Source organism: Hypomesus transpacificus, chromosome 19, assembly GCF_021917145.1.
Source record: "Hypomesus transpacificus isolate Combined female chromosome 19, fHypTra1, whole genome shotgun sequence".
Taxonomy (NCBI): Eukaryota; Metazoa; Chordata; class Actinopteri; order Osmeriformes; family Osmeridae; genus Hypomesus; species Hypomesus transpacificus.
In genome coordinates, this window is record NC_061078.1 from 534,964 (window position 1) to 555,834 (window position 20,871).

Below are 20,871 nucleotides of genomic sequence, written 5' to 3' on the forward strand. Positions count from 1 at the left end.
TTTAAAAATGTTGCTTTTTAGAGTACGTAGAGGATGGGGGTGGAGGGTATAAGGGTGGAGGGGATGAGGGTGGAGGGGATAAGGGTGTAGGGGATGAGGGTGTAGAGGATGAGGGTGTAGAGGATGGGGGTGTAGAGGATGGGGGTGTAGAGGATGAGGGTGGAGGGGATGAGAGTGGAGGGAATAAGGGTGGAGGGGATGGGGGTGGAGGGGATGGGGGTGGAGGGAATAAGGGTGGAGGGGATAAGGGTGTATAGGATGAGGGTGTAGGGGATGAGAGTGTATAGGATGGGGGTGAAGGGGATGAGGGTGTAGGGGATGAGGGTGTATAGGATGGGGGTGGAGGGTATAAGGGTGTAGGGGATGAGAGTGGAGGGGATGAGGGTGTAGAGCAGGGGTGTCGAACTCCGGTCCTCGAGGGCCGCTGTCCTGCATGTTTTAGATTTTTCCCTGCTCCAACACACCTGATTCAATTAAATGGTTTGTTATAACGACCCTTCATTCAAATCAGGTGAGCTGGATCAGGGAAACATCTAAAACATGCAGGACAGCGGCCCTCGAGGACCGGACTTCGACACCCCTGGTGTAGAGGATGAGGGTGGAGGGGATGAGGGTGTAGGGGATGAGGGTGGAGGGGATGAGGGTGGAGGGGATGAGGGTGTAGAGGATGAGGGTGGAGGGGATGAGGGTGGAGGGGATGAGGGTGGAGGGGATGAGGATGTAGGGGATGAGGGTGGAGGGGATGAGGGTGGAGGGGATGAGGGTGTAGGGGATGAGGGTGGAGGGGATGAGGGTGGAGGGGATGAGGGTGGAGGGTACAGAGACAGGAGGAAGACATGATTGGTCAGAAGAAAGAGCACCAGTGATTAACAATGATGTTGTGTGTGAAGTGTGTAGTGTGTGAGGTGTGTAGTGTGTGAGGTGTGTAGTGTGTGAGGTGTGTAATGTGTGAGGTGTGTAGTGTGTGAGGTGTGTAATGTGTGAGGTGTGTAGTGTGTGAGGTGTGTAGTGTGTGAGGTGTGTAATGTGTGTAGTGTGTGAGGTGTGTAATGTGTGAGGTGTGTAGTGTGTGAGGTGTGTAGTGTGTGAGGTGTGTAGTGTGTGAGGTGTGTAGTGTGTGAGGTGTGTGTGTTCTAAGTGACAGTGTACAGCTCGTCCTTAGTGCCCTGGCAGAGTGTGTATCCACAGACGCGTGGCCACCAGGACCCCCAGGGGTGTGTGTGTGTGTGTCGAGGGGGCAGCAGGAACACCACACTGACGGCCACCAGCACGTGCCACAGGGAGTGTATGTACAGGTAGTTGTCCTCCGTCTCAGCGAACACGTAGAGACACACCCCCACCAGGGCACTGCCCAGACCAGGCAGCAGGAAACATACCCAGCGACGCCACAAGGGGGGGTAACACTGTCGCCTGCTCACCCCCCGGTACACCTGCACACACCATACACACATACACACCATACACAGACAAACATACATATACACACCATAAAGACATGAGAACATGGTCCTTGTGTGCTCTGAAGACAAAAGCTGTGTTTGATGTGTGGTGTGTGTGTGGAGTGTGTGTGGTGAGTGTGTGTGGTGAGTGTGTGTGGTGTGTGTGTATGGTGAGTGTGTGTGTGGTGAGTGTGTGTGGGGAGTGTGTGTGGTGTGCGTGGTGTGTGTGTGTGTACTGACCCAAGTGGACAGCATGGCCAGAGCAGCACACAGCACGGGTCCCAGCATGTTCCACAGACCTCTCCTGTCCAGCTGCAGCGACATGGCTATCAGCATCGCACCTAACATGAACACAGTCTAACACACACATGGCTATCAGCATAGCACCTAACATGAACACAGTCTAACACACACATGGCTATCAGCATAGCACCTAACATGAACACAGTCTAACACACACATGGCTATCAGCATAGCACCTAACATGAACACAGTCTAACACACACCTGGCTATCAGCATAGCACCTAACATGAACACAGTCTAACACACACATGGCTATCAGCATAGCACCTAACATGAACACAGTCTAACACACACATGGCTATCAGCATAGCACCTAACATGAACACAGTCTAACACACACATGGCTATCAGCATAGCACCTAACATGAACACAGACATGGCTTACGAATTTGAGTGTGTGTCTCATATATTTGAGTGTGTGTGTGTCTTACATATTTGAGAGTGTCTGGGAGGCGGGCCATGCAAAGGATGGTGACCCAGATGGAACACACGGAACCCAGGAAGTCACAGAACTGTAGCGCGTCGTAGTCCATGATGCACAGAACCGCAACACCAGGCTGGTCACACGCATGGTAGAACTGCACACACACAACGTGCACACAATACGCACAGACACACCGTGCACACAATACACGCACACACACACCATGCACACAATACGCACACACACAACATGCACACAATACACACACACACAACATGCACACAATACGCACGCCACACACCATGCACACAATACGCACACACACAACATGCACACAATACACACACACAATACACGCACACAGACACCATGCACACAATACACACACACAATACACGCACAAACAGACACCATGCACACAATACGCACACACACCATGCACACAATACGCACAGACACCATGCACACAATACGCACACACACCATGCACACAATACGCACACACACACCATGCACACACACACCATGCACACAATACGTACACACACACGATACGCACGCCGCACACCATAAACACACAATAAGACACGGTGGGTTATGGTTTTTCGTATAAATTGTCTTATTAATCAATCAGTCAAAGTAATCTCTATCTTTAATGTTTAAACTTGTGAAACATCTATACTAGTTAATTTGAGTTATTAGAATTATTCTTAAACACTAGCTAGCCTGGTGTGTGTGGATGTATGTATGTATGTATGTGTGTGTGTGTGGATGTATGTATGTATGTATGTGTGTGTGTGTGTGTGCATTACCGTGGAAAAAAACATTGTGAAGAGGTATACAGCAGCCTCAGTGAAGTAGCAGCGTTGCATAGCAACCACGATGGCAGGGATGAAGAGGAGGTTACTGAGCGTGAGCAGAAGAACGGCCGTTACCTGGCGACTGTAGGACAGTGCCGACGAGCCGTCAGTGCAGCCCCACCCACTCCACCCTGCACACACACACCACACACGCACACACCATACATATTCATATCCAAATCTTCAATAATCAGTATTAATTTATGCAACATTTCTTGTAAATTAGTTAAACAGTCAAGTAATCTACAGGTACTGTTATGGTTAGGTCGTACAAATAACATAAAAACTATTGTAGCTTGCTTAGTTGCCAGATAGTTGGCTATCGGGATGTGTGTGTATGAGTGTGGGTGGGTGAGTGTGTGTGTGTGTGTGTATAAGTGTGTTTGTGTATAAGAGTGTGTATGAGTGTGTGTGTGTATGAGTGTGTGTATGTGAGTGTGTGTATGAGTGAGTGTGTGTGTGAGTCCTACCAGCCTTGCAGGTACAGGCAGCGTAAATGAAGCTGTGTGTATGAGTGAGTGTGTGTGTGAGTGTGTGTGTGAGTCCTACCAGCCTTGCAGGAACAGGCGGGGTAAATGAAGCTGTGTGTGTGTATAAGTGTGTATATGAGTGTGTGTGTGTGTGTGAGTGTGTGTGTGAGTCCTACCAGCCTTGCAGGAACAGGCAGCGTAAATGAAGCTGTGTGTGCGTATTACATTTACATTACATTTATTCATTTAGCAGACGCTTTTATCCAAAGCGACTTCCAAGAGAGAGCTTACAAAAGAGCATAGGTCACTGATCATGACAACGAGATAGTCCCAAACATTGCAAGTAGCCAAAACATGAAGCATACATTGTGAAAAGCTAAACAAGTGCCAAAAGGGAAGACCCATAAGAGCATGCAGTTATACAAGTTACAAATTAAACAACATGAACCACAAAAGTGCAGGACTGTACCTGTAGAAGAACAATCAACAGTAAAATATAAGTGTGTATATGAGTGTGTGTATGAGTGAGTGTGTGTGTGAGTCCTACCAGCCTTGCAGGAACAGGCAGCGTACAGAAAGCTGTGTGTGTGTATAAGTGTGTATATGAGTGTGTATATGAGTGTGTGTATGAATGAGTGTGTGTGTGAGTCCTACCAGCCTTGCAGGAACAGGCAGCGTTCAGAAAGCTGTGTGTGTGTATAAGTGTGTATATGAGTGTGTATATGAGTGTGTGTAAGAGTGAGTGTGTGTGAGTCCTACCAGCCTTGCAGGAACAGGCAGCGTACAGGAAGCTGCTGGAGCGGAGGAGGCGACATTCTCCCAGTGTTCCACAGTCTTCCACACATGAGCTTACGTGCACGTCTGGTACCACGGCAACCACCGGCACTCCACCACAGTCGCTGCTGTAAGACACGCACACAAACACCCACATCAACATTATGCTCTTGAGAAATGTTCTAGAAAGATCCACTAGGTGGCAGCACCACACAGTGTGTGTGTAAGGGTGCTGTGTGTGTGTAAGGGTGCTGTGTGTGTGTAAGGGTGCAGTGTGTGTGTAAGGGTGCAGTGTGTGTGTAAGGGTGCAGTGTGTGTGTAAGGGTGCAGTGTGTGTGTAAGGGTGCAGTGTGTGTGTAAGGGTGCAGTGTGTGCGTAAGGGTGCTGTGTGTGTGTAAGGGTGCAGTGTGTGTGTAAGGGTGCAGTGTGTGTGTAAGGGTGCAGTGTGTGTGTAAGGGTGCAGTGTGTGTGTAAGGGTGCTGTGTGTGTGTAAGGGTGCAGTGTGTGTGTAAGGGTGCAGTGTGTGTGTAAGGGTGCAGTGTGTGTGTAAGGGTGCAGTGTGTGTGTGTAAGGGTGCAGTGTGTGTTACCTGTTGCAGGTTAGCAGCAGAGAGAGGTACCAGGTAGCAGACATGGGAAAGGGGATTCTAACGACCGCCTTCTGAGCTGTGAGCTTCACCCTGAGAGTGTGTCCTGCATACAATCCTGCAACACACCCACTAAAGTCACTATACAACCCTGCAACACACCCACTAAAGTCACTATACAACCCTGCAACACACCCACTAAAGTCACTATACAACCCTGCAACACACCCACTAAAGTCACTATACAACCCTGCAACACACCCACTAAAGTCACTATACAACCCTGCAACACACCCACTAAAGTCACTATACAACCCTGCAACACACCCACTAAAGTCACTATACAACCCTGCAACACACCCACTAAAGTCACTATACAACCCTGCAACACACCCACTAAAGTCACTATACAACCCTGCAACACACCCACTAAAGTCACTATACAACCCTGCAAAACACCCACTAAAGTCACTATACAACCCTGCAACACACCCACTAAAGTTACTATATAACCCTGCAACACACCCACTAAAGTCACTATATAACCCTGCAACACACCCACTAAAGTCACTATACAATCCTGCAACACACCCACTAAAGTCACTATACAACCCTGCAACACACCCACTAAAGTCACTATACAACCCTGCATCACACCCACTAAAGTCACTATACAATCCTGCAAGCAACCCTGCAACACACCAACACAACACAACCACTACAATTAACTGTGTTACCTGTGTGGCAGTGTCGCCTGTGTTAACTGTGTGGCAGTGTCGCCTGTGATACCTGTGTGGCAGTGTCGCCTGTGTTACCTGTGTGGCAGTGTCGCCTGTGTTACCAGTGTGGCAGTGTCGCCTGTGTTACCAGTGTGGCAGTGTCGCCTGTGTTACCTGTGTGGCAGTGTCACCTGTGTTACCTATGTGAAAGTGTCGCCTGTGTTACCTGTGTGGCAGTGTCGCCTGTGTTACCTGTGTGGCAGTGTCGCCTGTGTTACCAGTGTGGCAGTGTCGCCTGTGTTACCAGTGTGGCAGTGTCGCCTGTGTTACCTGTGTGGCAGTGTCACCTGTGTTACCTGTGTGAAAGTGTCGCCTGTGTTACCTGTGTGGCAGTGTCGCCTGTGTTACCAGTGTGGCAGTGTCGCCTGTGTTACCTGTGTGGCAGTGTCGCCTGTTTTACCTGTGTGGCAGTGTCACCTGTGTGGCAGTGTCGGCTGTGTTACCTGTGTGGCAGTGTCGCCTGTGTTACCTGTGTAGCAGTGTCGCCTGTGTTACCTGTGTGGCAGTGTCACCTGTGTGGCAGTGTCGCCTGTGTTACCTGTGTGGCAGTGTCGCCTGTGTTACCTGTGTGGCAGTGTCACCTGTGTTACCTGTGTGGCACTGTCGCTGTGTTACCTGTGTGGCAGTGCTGGGAGAGATTGGTGTTCAGTCTGGGGCTCCTGGGGGAGAAGCAGGCCTCCACACTGCCACTTGTCATGTTAGTCTGGAACACACATACACACACAATACACTCAACATGTGTGTTGTAGTATTGTGTGTTGTGTTGGTGGAGTGTGTAAGTGTGTGTTTGCGGTGTGTATGTGAGTGTGTGTGAGTGTGTGACTCACGGTGTTGAGGGTCAGCAGCAGGTTGAGGATGCCCCCGCTGGAGTGTGTGTTGAGCGGGTAACGGAGCAGGGTGTGGTGTGTGTGTGTGACGTTGACGGCGGGGCCGTTTACAGGAGTGAACTGGAGAGACAAGACATCTAGCTCCTCCCTTAGCACCGGGACGTACCACACACACCCTGACGACACGTTGCCATGGACACACACCTCGGAAACAACAGACATGTTGCCTTGAAATGGCAAGCTGCTTCTGCCACGGAGCTTGATGATGTCATCGTCTCCCTTGAGACCTTCGTTGCTGGGTTTACACACCACTGATACACACACACACACACACAGATCATTACACACCACTGATACACACACACCTGCTGGGTTTACACACCACTGATACTTACACACACAGATCAAATCACACACAGATAGGAAGGAACAAATAGAATAGGTGTGTGTGTGTTACTGCTCACCTGTGCTGTTAGCCATGATGCTGAAGGTAGCAGTATGGTTGTCAACGACACTCTCCACAACAACTCTGACCCAGGCATTCCATGGGGGCGTGGTCAGAGTAGCAGAGCAGCCAATGGCTGAGCAGTTCACACTCACAAGCCCCTCCCTTAAGGAGGACGAGCCTAGCTTCAGTACTAGTGAACAAGCCTCTAGCCCCGCCCCCAACGTGCAGCCAGTCACTGACACCGTGAGAGAGGAGACAAACTCTGGAACAAAAACCCTGGAACACACGTTACACACGTTACACTAACCCTGGAACACATGTTACACACACACACACATTACACTAACTCTGGAACACACGTTACACACACACTAACCCTGGAACACACGTTACACATGTTACACACACATGTTACACTAACCCTGGAACACACGTTACACACACACTAACCCTGGAACACATGTTACACACGTGTTACAAACACTCCTTACTTGAGCAGGGCTGGTCTGGCTATAGAGGCAGTCTGGGTAAGGGGCGTGGCCTGCACCAGTGTGGGCGTGTCCACAGCTCTCCTGATTGACAGCTGGGGCTGGAAGTAGTACGAGCAGGAAGGAAAACCCTGCAACAAGCGCACAAACATGCACAGACACACACAGCAGTGGATAAGCATTCAAAAACATCAACTCCCACTGTTTGCACACAACCCCAACCCCCCCCCCCCCCAACCCCCCCCATCCCCACCTTCTGCTCTATACGTCCGTCATCTCTAGGCAGGTGTGCCGCCAAGTACCAGTCTCCAGGAGCAGGGTTGGAGAGGTTAAAGGTCGTTGAGGTGTGTATGGTCACAGGGAGGATCATGGACAGCGCGGGGGTCCACACAGTGTTGTTGGGGAATGCAGAAGACAACGGATCTATCACTGGAGGAGAACCCCAGCTGATGTACCTGAAACAGAACCTACTATTACTGAAACAGAACCTTGTGTTACTGAAACAGAACCTACTGTTACTGAACCAGAGCCTGGTGTTACTGAACCAGAACCCCTGTGGGTGGTTGTCATGGTGACCTACACAGTGACGTTGTGCTGTCCACAGTGGAAGCCACTGCCCTTGGTCACGGAGAAAAGCCAGCGAGCGACCGCCACATCCGGTGGGACCTGGAACTGGTGCAGGCGGACGTTACCATACCAACCGTACCGGGACAGCTTCTGGGACGGCTTTGAAGACAACTCGGACACAAACGTCAGCTCACTTCCGAGTTCTGCACACAAGCAACTCCTTTGAAAACGTATCACCACACACTGTTCCACCACTAGTGTAGCTATCTCAAATGTTAACAACTAGCGTTAGATCATTAGCCACGGCCGATATAGCGCGGAGAACTGATCAGTTGGACGAAGGGGCTTATATTTGTAGCTGAGTACACTATTGCCATAACGCTATAGGTATCTAGCCTGCTAATTCAGTTCAAATATATGGTAAATGGACTCGCTACATTACTCACCGTCACTGATAACGGCAGCTGCCTGGATGAAAATAAGCAGACCACGTAGAATATGTACCTCCATTTTGTCTCGTCATTCAACGCTTTTGTTTTCTTCCAAACCATCACATTTTCGTTGTCCAAGTTAACCACGCTACCTAACTAGTCTAACTGGCTACAACAAGGACAAGGTATACGGCAGCGCGACCCGGCCAGCTTCCTGATTCCACAAATGTAAACAAATGACGTCCACGGAAGTTCTTCCGCGCACTGTTGACATCGTTCCTAGCGTGCTATCAGGACAGCGTGGACAGGCGGACAGGCAGCCTGTAGACTACGCCACAAACGCAGGTGCCACCGAAATTAGCCGGACAGCGATCTGTTGCCCAAGGTGACCCGTTAGCAACGTATTGACAGAAGGAAAACCAGATTGCCATCTGTTATGTAGTCAGTTAGGATGTTCTACTTCACAGTATTGCGACTTGCGCCGTGATAACAAAGCAAAGTTGAGAACTATGCAAAGTTTAATAACAAAGCATGTGCGCATGCCAATTCAAAGTTCGTTTGTGTGTGAGTGTGCCTGTGCGTGTGTTCATCATCAGTGTAACCTCGCTCCCCTGGCCTTCACACTCCACTGTGACTATGCTACAGGCTGGACTCACTCCACTGTGGCTATGCTACAGGCTGAACTACCTTATTGATTTTAGGAGTAAAGATCAATAGTAGCAATATGTCAACTTTCAAGATCCAGACCATAAATTACACAGCCTGTTATGTACACAAGCACCCAGACACACAAGCATGCAGACGCACACACAGGTAACCTAGGTAACAAACATTTCTCTCCTCTTCAAGTTTGACCTCAACTAACTTCTCTTTGGCTTAACCAAAGGACACCAAAGTCAGCACTGCGAAGTTCATTACTTGTGATTCCTGGGATTGAATGCTTCCTCTGCATGTTGTATTTGAGATCCTGTTGTACCACTGACTCACAAGAGACTGCAACCACAAAATAATTTGAAGTTACCTTGTTGCTGCTGCACTGTACTGATGTTGTAGCTGAGATATTGTTGTGGTTGCCTATTTAGATGTTGTTGGAGCTGAGATGTTGGAGCTGAGATGTTGGAGCTGAGATGTTGTTGGAGCTGAGATGTTGTAGCTGAGATGATGTAGCTGAGATTATGTTGTGGTCAATCAATCAACCTTTATTTATAAAGCACATTTAACACAATACAAATTGATCCAAAGTGTTGTACATAGGGCATAGCAAAACTACGCTATAAAACAAGTAAAAGTTCCCAAAAGCTAAAGAATAAAAATGTTTTTAGAGTAGATTTAAAAATAACCAATGAAGGAGCAGACCTCACATGATAAGGGAGAGCATTCCAAAGCTTTGGCCCAGCGACAGAAAAAGCCTGATCACCCTTAATTTGTAGCGACATCGTGACACATTTAAAAGCAAGTGTTTTGATGATCTGAGTAACCTAGCAGGACAGTATGGCACAATGAGATCACAAATATACCTTGTTGCACAGCCAGACAACGCCTTATAAACAAACATAAGGATCCTCAAATCAACTCTAAACTTAATGGGAAGCCAGTGAAGGGATGCCAAAACAGGAGAATATGACCCCTCTTTCTAGACCCAGTCAAAAGTCTTGCAGCTGCATTTTGAACAATTTGTAATCGAGATAGTGTAGAATGAGGAAGACCACAATAAAGACATGGTTGAGATGTTGTGGCTGAGATGAGGCGTCAGACTATCAAAATACTCTTATGATCATTGATGTTCTGCTGTTATTAAGGTTATCTGGTAAATTGATCAAATGTAGAGCAGAGTAACAGCAGTCTGGCTGGGTTAGGGTTAGTAGAGAGTCTCTAAGGGTTAGGGTTAGCGTGTGGCTGAATTGGGACCTGATAGGCCTGATCCGGTTTAAAAAGCTTCGTACTCCAGAAGTCAAAATACTGTGTGATCAAATTTCACACCCTTTTAACTTCTTAAACTGTGTGTGTGCACTTGTGTGTGTGCAGCAGCAGTGTGTGTGCACAAGAGTGTGTGTGTGTGTAAGAGATAGAGCAGTGTGTGTGTGTGAGAGAAAGTGTAACACCACTTCACTGTCCCCTGGCAGAGCGTCCATTAGCCCGCCCCCCCTCTCTGGTTGCCAAGCGATAGAGCAAACGATGGGTGTTTGACCAATCCTACAATCCTACTCTCAAATATTTGTCTGGGAAACAGCATCTTTCTGGCCTATAAATACTGAGACACTGGAGCCCTCTCACACACCACAGCTCCGAACCCATAATCATCTTTAAGGACCAACATCCAGTCTAGTCCCAAGGGATAGGCTTTGCTCCAGGGAACCACCTCCCTCCAGAGGACCACCTCGCTCCAGAGGACAACCTCCACCTCTCTCCAGAGGACCACCTCGCACCAGAGGACCTCGCTCCAAAGGACCACCTTCACCTCGCTCCAAAGGACCACCTTCACCTCTCTCCAGAGGACCACCTCGCTCCAGAGGACCTCGCTCCAAAGGACCACCTTCATCTCACTCGAGAAGACCATCTTCACCTCGTTCCAGAGGACCACCTTCACCTCTCTCCAGAGGACCACCTCGCTCCAGAGAATCTCGCTCGAGAAGACCACCTTCACCTCGCTCCAGAGGACCACCTTCACCTCGCTCCAGAGGACCACCTTCACCTCGCTCCAGAGGACCACCTTCACCTCGCTCCAGAGGACCACCTTCACCTCGCTCCAGAGGACCACCTTCACCTCGCTCCAGAGGACCACCTTCACCAACATGTAGGAGTTTTTTCTTTAAAATAAATAAAATAGTGATGTATTTTGATTTGTTTTCCATCCTATCATTGTTAGGTTTTCTGTTGCCTGTTTATTTATGTTGTATTTTAAAATGTGAATTAATTTATCTCTGATCACATAGTAAAGCTTACCTTGTTTTGATTGATGCTTTAATTCTCCCCTCAGATTTGATTGGCCAGGATGGCTACAGGTGTCATCAGGAACTTCCTGGTTCCAGGTCCTCCCACCTGCTATCTACCCATGATCCTTCAGCACTCTCTTCCACACAGGAAGGTGGAAGAGAGTGGGGAAGAGGAGGAGAAAGAGGAGGTGAGGGGGGAGAGAGGGGGAGAGAGGGAGGAAGAGGAGGAGGAATATGAAGACTCTGAAGTTCTGGAGGAAGAGGAGGAGTTTCTGGAGGAAGCTGTCTGTTTCCCTGCCCCTTGTCCCTCAGACATGACCAGTCAGCTCTTGCGCTTTGCTGACGTCATCAGTTTGGATGTGCAGCGTTACTTTGGCCGATGCCCCGACGACCCAGAGGCTTGTGACATCTACACCGACCGCATATCCACTGCAACCAGTGGCCGTCTCCGTTACTATGATGACCTGGTCCGAATGGCCCGGAGCGGAAACCAAGAGGACCCAGAGTCAGTCTCTGTTGCCAGCGGCAACCTGGGGCCCCTGGCTGAGTTGTTCGACCACTGCTGGGGGCGTTGTCAGGATCGGGGTCGACCAATGAACAAGAGACACCTCCCCTTAAGCTTTTGGACAGAGCCAATCCCTGGCCCTGTACTGAGCATGAGCAGTAGCACCCAAAACATCAGCTCACACCATACACAGGACAATACACAGGCACTGGATACACACACACACAACAGACACACACAGGACAATACACAGCCACTAGACACACACACACAGGAAAATACACACCCTGATTTCAGTGATCTTCTAGCACATTGGGATCCAAACCCTGACCTCACACACTGACCTCACACACACATACACACACACACACAATCTGACCTCTCACACACATACACACACAAGCTGACCTCACACACACATACACACACACAATCTGACCTCTCACACACACTGATGTCACACAAACACACACAGACATACTGACCTCTTACACATTGTGGTGTCTATAAATGCCCATATTAACTCTATTCTATATTATAATATATATCAGATTCTAATGACAAATTCGAAAATTGTTTTAACCATGTTCTATTGATTTTGGGAGAAATAAATATGATCTGAATGTCTCTCTGTCTCTGGTTTAAAACTAACAAGCTATTTCTGTGTGTGTGTGTGTGTGTGTGTGTGTGTGTGTGTGTGGAGGGGTGCGGTCGGGGGTGTGTGTGAGGAGGTGTGGATGTGTGTGTGGGGGGGTTACGTGTTCTAATATGTTGCTGGAAAATGAATGACTTTGTCTGATTGGTCCCCAGGTTCAGGATTAACGTTGTGATTGGCTGGGAGAGAGCACCAGTAAGATCTGAACACACACACCATGCACACATACACACCTGCAATGTGGAGCTGAGTCAGTCTGAGGAAGCTAGCATGGCAACACACACCGTCTCAAACACTGTTCTACTGGGCTTGCTGGTGCTTGGGCTCTGGAACACCAGAGTCTGGTCTCAGCAACCAGAACCAGGACCAGAACAAGAACCAGAACCAAGAACAGAACCAGGACCAGAACCACGACCAGAACCCGGACCAGTGGAGGAGAAGAAGGAGAAGACCACAGAGATTGAGGAGGAGAAAGATGTGTTGGTTCTACATGTGAAGAACTTTGCTCGAGCGCTCAGTGAAAACAGCTTCCTGCTGGTTGAGTTCTGTGAGTAGAATGTCCAGCTTGGAAGGTCTAGAATGTTCCCTTCATTTTATAATGTTAGACCATACAACACGTCATCACTATGCAGAGTGCGGAAAATGTGTGTGCATTGTGTGTGTGTGTGTGTGTGTGAGACCTCCCCAGGTGCTGTGAATACCAGTTCTCCCATGACTGAAGTCAGGGAGAGTCAGTTGGGGGAGGAATAGGGGGAGGGAGAGAGAGAAAGATAGAGACAGAGGGAGGGAGTGAAGACAAGAGGGGGAGGAGGGGAGAGACAGTTAGTGCAACTGTCATTCTGTTATCAGAAGTAAATTTGTATGTTGGGATACCTGTGGTGTGTGTGTGTATATACAGTATGTGTGTGTTAGGTGCATGTGTGTCAGATTGTATGTGTATGTACAGTATACTGTATCCATATATGTCCTGAACATACATATGTACTATACAGTGTGTATGTGTATACGTGTCTACATCTGTATTTGTGTATATGTGGGTATATATGAGGAAAAATAAATGTTAATTCATCTTACAATGTGACACACACACACCCAGGGAGTGGCGACACCAGAACAAACACACACACTTGTTCAGGCATCAGGCCCGGTGCCACACACATGTTACATAGCTCTGTTGTATTGGAAAACCATGGACAGCGACATTTGTGGTGCATTATCAAGAGATTTATTTATTAGATCTGAACCTCACTGCAAAAAAAAGCTCAAAACCTAGCAAGGGTAACACTAAAGCAGCTAATAATTGTTAATTCAACTTCGCCATGTAATGTTGTCCTGCAAGAAAGACAAGTTCATTCATGGCTAGCTACTTACCAAGCGAGAAGTTAACTTTTTAATAGAGTATTTTATTTATCATAGACTTAATGTCTGTCACTAAAGTACGTGTTCCAGGGTTAGCCGGCCCCACGCACAGAACTTGAAAACGTACTTTATTGACGATCAAGTACTCCCTCGAGTACCTTATTGCTTAAATATACACAGTACATACGTGTATACACATGTTTATATAAGTTAAGAAATATGTATGTATGCAAATACATGTGTGTATATTTGTGTATATACATATATATTTGGATATGTGTATATACGTGTCTATATATATGTATAAATATATATGTGCGTATATATGTGTAGACGCTCCGTGGTGTGGACACTGCCGGCAGCTGGAGCCTGTTTATTCTGAAGCGGCAGGGCTGCTGAAGGCGGATTCAGGTGTTCGATTTGCTAAGGTGGATGCCACAGAAGAGGAGGAGCTGGGGGCAGAGTTTCACATCAGCAGCTTCCCCATGCTGAAGCTGTTCACTTACGGGGACCGACACAACCCCATCACCTACACCGGTACTACACCCTAACCCCATCAGCTACACTGGTGCTACACCCTAACCCCATCAGCTACACTGGTGCTACACCCTAACCCCATCAGCTACACTGGTACTACACCCTAACCCCATCAGCTACACTGGTACTACACCCTAACCCCATCAGCTACACTGGTGCTACACCCTAACCCCATCACCTACACCGGTACTACACCCTAACCCCATCAGCTACACTGGTACTACACCCTAACCCCATCAGCTACACTGGTACTACACCCTAACCCCATCAGCTACACTGGTACTACACCCTAACCCCATCAGCTACACTGGTGCTACACCCTAACCCCATCAGCTACACTGGTACTACACCCTAACCCCATCAGCTACACTGATGCTACACCCTAACCCCATCAACTACACTGGTGCTACACCCTAACCCCATCAGCTACACTGGTGCTACACCCTAACCCCATCACCTACACCGGTACTACATCCTAACCCCATCAGCTACACTGGTGCTACACCCTAACCCCATCACCTACACCGGTTCTACACCCTAAACCCATCAGTTATTAATCAGAAGGTTGCCAGTTCGAATCCTGGCCGTGCCAAATGACTTGTTCCTTACTTGCCTCAGGGGAATGTCCTTGTACTTATTGTAAGTTGCTCTGGATAAGAGCGTCTGCTAAATGACTAAATGTGTGGTGTGTGTGTATGTATGTATATATCTGTGCGGTGTCTGTGTGTGTGTGTGGGTGTGTGGGATGTATCTGTGTGGTGTGTGTGTGGGTGTGGGGGGGGGGGTGTGTGGATGTATCTGTGCTGTGTGTGTGTGGGTGTGTGAAGGTAAGAGGACAGTAGCAGGTCTACTACAGTGGTTGAGGCGTCGGTCTGGTCCAGGAGCAGCTGTTCTGGAATCTGTCCAAGCAGCTGATGACATCATCACTGCTCACAACATCACTGTGGTCGGCTTCTTCACAGTAGGGACCCATCTATCTGTCTGCGTGCCTGTCTCTCTCTGTCTGTCAGTCTGTCTGTCTGTCTGTCTGTCAGCCCGTCCATCTATCCATCTATCTATCTTTATTATACAGTATAGTAGTATAATAAAGACAGTACATCCATACATCTATCTATCCCTCAGAGTTTAGAGAGTGTGGAGGCAAAGCTGTTTTCCGAAGTTGTCATGGAGATTGTTGACATGGAGTTTGCTGTGACAACCAGCCCAGAGGTGTTCCACAAATATAGAGTGGAGGGAAGAGGTCTAGTGCTGTTCAAGAAGGTGCACACACACACCACACCACACAAACACACACCACACAAACACACACCACACCACACCACACCACACAAACACACACCACACCACACACGTACATACACACACACACATACATACACACAAACACACCACACACACACCACACGCACACACAACACACCACACATACATACATACACACATACATGATGTGTGTGTGTGCAGTTTGATGAGGGCAGGGCTGATCTGATGCTGTCCAAGGAGGATATCCTGGACAAGGAGCAGCTGACCTCCTTCATCCACAACAACAGCCTGCAGCTTGTCACAGAGTTCAGCGAACAGGTATGACACTCATTTACACACACACACATTCACACACCCATGCATATGCACACAAACACACACACTCGCACATCAAACACATACACACACTCACATACACACCCATGGACAGCATATGTCTGCATGCACACATGAATCTGTTTTGTCTAACAGTGCATTGTGGTGTGTGGTGTGTGTGGTGTGTAGAATGCAGACCAGATTTTTGGCTCCAAGGTCCACACTCACTGTCTGCTGTTCGTGAACTCCAGTGTGCAGAGTCACATAGCTCTGCTGGAGGACTACCGGAGGGTGGCTAAGGTGTACAGGGGACAGGTACACTAGGGTAGTACTACTGGAATACAACTATATACTACTAGAATACAACATGAATACTATTATAATACTACCACTACTAAAATACTACAAAGTACTACAATAGACTAAGGGGTATGATACCATTATGTGGGCAGGGCCAGGATCCACTAACAGGTCTGTCCATTTGACCGCCAGGTGTTGTTCATCTTGATTGATGTGTCGGCTGGCCTATCACACGTGCTTAAGTACTTTGGGCTGACAGAAGGCGATGCCCCCACCGTACGCATCATCAACACAGACACCGTGAAGAAGTATGCACTGGGCGGGGCTATCACGACCCAGTCTCTGACGGAGTTCTGCCAGGGTGTTCTGGATGGAACCATCAAGGTAACCTGGCAACACGTGGATGTGTTGTCGTTAATGGTTGCGTTTAGATTGTGTTGCGATTGTGTTGTGATTGTGTTGCGGTTGTGTTGTGATTGTGTTGAGGTTGTATAGTTTTTTTAAATCAAATATTTATTTTTATTTTCAAGTTTTCAACAAAAAAACAAAACACACAATACATAATACACCCCCATGGCGACCCTCCCTCCCTCACCCTTCACAATTCAGACACATAATTCGATGTCAGGTTGCATATAGTAAAAAAAAAATGATAAAAAAAAGTTACGTACAAAATGATCGGAAATAAAGCTTTCATGACAATTATAGTAACAATAAAAATAATTATAATTACAATATTCTTCGAAAAAAGTACTTAGTTTTGTATCTATTTCAGACCATGTTGCTATCGTCGTTTCGCAGGCGCCTTGCATTCTGGCAACACAAATGTCAGAAACTGTTATGTCAACAAATGTGTTCAGCCATTGTAATCGAGTCAGTGTATGTGGTGGTAGTCAGCGTTGAGCTAGGATCTTTTTAGCAGCAGTCAACCCAGATAATGCTATTCTTTTTTCTGATTTTGGAAATAGAAAAATACTCAACTGACTTGTATTGTGTTGAGGTTGTGGTTGTGTTGTGGTTGTGTTGTGGTTGTGTTGAGGTTGTGTTGAGGTTGTGTTGTGGTTGTGTTGTGGTTGTGTTGTGTTTTGGTTGTGATTGTGTCGTGGTTGTGTTGCAGTTGTGTTGAGGTTGTGTTGAGGTTGTGTTGAGGTTGTGTTGCGGTTGTGTTGCGGTTGTGTTGAGGTTGTGTTGAGGTTGTGTTGTGATTGCAGCCCCACCTGCTCAGCCAGGAGCTTCCAGAGGGCTGGGACCAGGGCCCCGTCTCCACTCTGGTGGCTAAGAACTTTGAGGCTGTGGCCTTTGACCCCAACAAAAACGTATTTGTGGAGTTCTGTAAGTTAGACATGTCCACACACATGTCCACACACACACATGCATACTAACCCATGCACATATCTCAGAGGTTAACTTGGTACCATGTGTGTATGGTGTGTGTGGTGTGTGTATGGTGTGTGTGTGGTGTGTGTGTGTGTGCAGATGCTCCGTGGTGTGGACATTGTAAGGAGTTAGCCCCAGTGTGGGAGAAGCTGGGAGAGATGTATGCTGAGCGTGATGACATCATCATAGCTAAGATGGACAATACAGCCAATGAGCTGGAGTCTCTGTCTGTGTCTGGATACCCCACACTGAGATACTATCCTGCTGGAGAGGAGAGGAAGGTACACACACACACACACACACTGAGATACTATCCTGCTGGAGAGGAGAGGAAGGTACACACACACACACACACACTGAGATACTATCCTGCTGGAGAGGAGAGGAAAGTACACACACACACACACACACTGAGATACTATCCTGCTGGAGAGTAGGTACACACACACACACACACACACTGAGATACTATCCTGCTGGAGAGGAGAGGAAGGTACACACACACACACACTGAGATACTATCCTGCTGGAGAGGAAGGTACACACACACACACACACACACACACTGAGATACTATCCTGCTGGAGAGGAGAGGAAGGTACACACACCTGTCTTGTGTGTCCTTTGTGTAGGTGGTAGAATACAGTGGCAGCAGAGACCTGGAGACTCTCTCCAAGTTCCTGGACAACGGAGGAACTCTGCCTGAGGAAACAGAGGAGGAGGAGAAGGAGGAGAAGGAGGAGGAGGAGGAGGAGGAGGAGGAGGAAAGGAAGGAGGAGGAGGTAAGAATTCCATATCTAGAATGGTATTCAATTCAATTCCATATCTAGAGCCCCAGTACAACCAATCCTCTCCCAACTCACTCCCCTCAACCAATCCACTCTCTCCTTCTGCAGGTCACTGATGACTCATCACAGCTTCCTGCCAATGAAACGTCCAAAGATGAGCTGTGATGTCACGCAGGACAAACATAGCGGTTTCCATGATTTCCTAATAAAATATTTTGCCTCCAAAGTTCAGACTGCGACATTATTTCTGTTATATTGATACGTCTTTTTGAGATGAGCCAAGCCTAATGCAGTTTGGTGTAGGCTGGTAGCAGAGCTGAGCCTGATGCAGTGTGGTACAGGCTGGTAGCAGAGCTGAGCCTGATGCAGTTTACATTTACATTTATTCATTTAGCAGACGCTTTTATCCAAAGCGACTTCCAAGAGAGAGCTTTACAAAGTGCATAGCTCACTGATAATAACAACAAGATAGCCCCAAAGCATTGCGGGTAGCCAAAAACAAGAAGTACACATTGTGAACAACCAAAAAATAAGTGCTAAAGGGAAGAAGCCATAAGAGCATGTGGTTAAGCAAGTTACAATTACACAACATGAATCTCTAAGTGCAAGTGTACCTGTAGGAAAGAGTTTAAAACAGTTTAAATCAGCTACCACTAACCAACAAGAGCAAGGCAGGAAGGAGAGAGAGAGGGGTTCCTTATACAGGGAAAGTCTCCCCGAGACAAGTAGGGTGAAGTGCCTTGCCCAAGGACACAACGTCATTTGGCACGGCCGGGAATCGAACCAACAACCTTCTGCGCGAATCCCTAACCGCTCAGCCATCCGACCCCATCAGATGAAACTCTGCACCTCACACAGGTAGGACCCTCTCTGTAAACACACACTCACTCTCTAACACACACTGACTCACTCACACACACTCATTCTCTAACACATATACACACTCTCACACTCACACACACTCACTCTCTAACACACACACACACTCTCACACACACACTCACATTCACTCACACACACACACACACACACACACACTCGCACACACTCGCTCACAGACCACTTCACTGAGTTTTAGCACCATCTAGTGACCAAACAGAAGATCTGGTCATGAGATCAGTAGAAGGTCTACGTAGGACAACACTTTATAAATCCAGGTAATATAAGACAAGATAACCCTTCATAAATCCCCAGGTTGGAACATTTAAGTCTTACAGCAGCAGAGAGAAAGACAGACTGTATATATATATCTACCCTACATGGCTAATAAGTAATGAAAGCTAGACCGTGTGTGGTAAGTAAAGTGAACTGCCTCACCCACCTCTACATCCACACCAGGAAGTGACATCACTGCCATGCCTACTTGCACGTCCACACCAGGAAGTGATATCACTTCTATCTGTTGTTTACTGTTGTTGTTGTTGTTATTGTCAGCAGGATTCTTTCTGCTGTGAATTTGGAAATAAAGATGATTAGATTTGACTAACCCTGTTTGTCTGTGTTGAACACAGCATGCTGTTCTGTTACTGAAGGACTGACATTTGTTGTGTCTATTCCAATATCTAATGATGGTATACAATGACACAAGTCTGTGTTCTAGAAAGAGTGGTCTGGAGTCGCAGAGGTCCGATAATATCAGCTTTAATGCAGCAGTTGGAAATCAACAAGTACAGAGCTCTGGGGCTGTCTACGTTTCCCTACCCGCAACAGAGTTTGGGCTGGTTCCCGAAGTCCAACTGGCTATCTGTCCCTGCCCCAGCATACATTATACAGTGCAATTCAAACAGAGAGAGGAAATGAGGGTTGCGCTTTCTCATGCATCAGGGAGTTGTTCTTGCCGGCGCGTCCCACCTGCTCGGGTGCCGTCTCAGCCCTGTTTCAAGGTTGCTTCTGGAATGGAGAGATTAAGACACAAAATACAGCCTGTTCCCCACACCCTGTGTGAGAACCAATTTTTAAGCCTAAGCAAACTTCTAAGTTCATAAGACATAACTTTAATAAGCCCAATATATAATTTTTATAGACACAAAATATTCTTTAAGACATGCATTCTTTATAGATTCGTATGAACATTGTTCCTGTTGCTATATTCACTAGTGCACAGTGCCGTGATGCATTCGGTGATTAAGATGCCACAAATATTAATAACTGAAATTATAGAGAGAGCCGTGCCCGTGATGCAGCTAGTGATTACAGTTCTAGAATTGTACTGTAATGTATTATACATTCTTTATTACCCAGCATACACCTGGGCTGTTCTGTTACCCAGCATGCACCTGGTGAGACTGGAGCATTAGTGGAACAATAGAGGGTCAGTGTTGGATATAGCTGAACCCTACACCAGAGATAACAGCCTGTTAATAAACTACAGAGATAACACACTCACACACACCTCCATACACACACCTCACACACACCTCCATACACACACCTCACACACAC

General features: G+C 47.5%; 2 protein-coding genes across 5 annotated transcripts; one reads left to right on the forward strand and one right to left on the reverse strand.

The window, feature by feature from the left end:
* Positions 1–1,061: 1,061 nt before the first annotated feature.
* pgap6 (post-glycosylphosphatidylinositol attachment to proteins 6) lies at positions 1,062–8,630 on the reverse strand. Of its 4 annotated transcripts, none has more exons than XM_047042270.1 (13): positions 8,413–8,630; positions 7,980–8,071; positions 7,653–7,854; positions 7,403–7,530; positions 6,928–7,187; positions 6,464–6,774; positions 6,252–6,339; positions 4,861–4,975; positions 4,257–4,399; positions 2,980–3,158; positions 2,175–2,321; positions 1,680–1,796; positions 1,062–1,430 (listed from the first exon to the last, which is right to left on the reverse strand). In XM_047042270.1, exons 1-13 carry the CDS (start codon positions 8,515–8,517, stop codon positions 1,134–1,136), a joined length of 2,184 nt encoding a protein of 727 aa, XP_046898226.1. In that variant the 5' UTR covers positions 8,518–8,630; the 3' UTR covers positions 1,062–1,133. The 4 variants fall into 4 exon arrangements, with proteins under 4 accessions (XP_046898226.1, XP_046898224.1, XP_046898228.1 ...); XM_047042268.1 differs by having other exon boundaries at positions 7,980–8,169; positions 8,413–8,570; XM_047042272.1 differs by lacking the exons at positions 1,062–1,430; positions 1,680–1,796 and adding an exon at positions 1,803–1,934 and having other exon boundaries at positions 7,980–8,169; positions 8,413–8,572.
* A 4,073-nt stretch (positions 8,631–12,703) lies between these two features.
* pdia2 (protein disulfide isomerase family A, member 2) lies at positions 12,704–18,609 on the forward strand. Its single transcript, XM_047042205.1, has 11 exons — positions 12,704–13,037; positions 14,183–14,386; positions 15,214–15,347; positions 15,509–15,646; positions 15,851–15,967; positions 16,154–16,279; positions 16,457–16,648; positions 17,476–17,596; positions 17,741–17,922; positions 18,274–18,423; positions 18,538–18,609. Exons 1-11 carry the CDS (start codon positions 12,761–12,763, stop codon positions 18,592–18,594), a joined length of 1,698 nt encoding a protein of 565 aa, XP_046898161.1. The 5' UTR covers positions 12,704–12,760; the 3' UTR covers positions 18,595–18,609.
* The last annotated feature ends 2,262 nt before the right edge of the window (positions 18,610–20,871 follow it).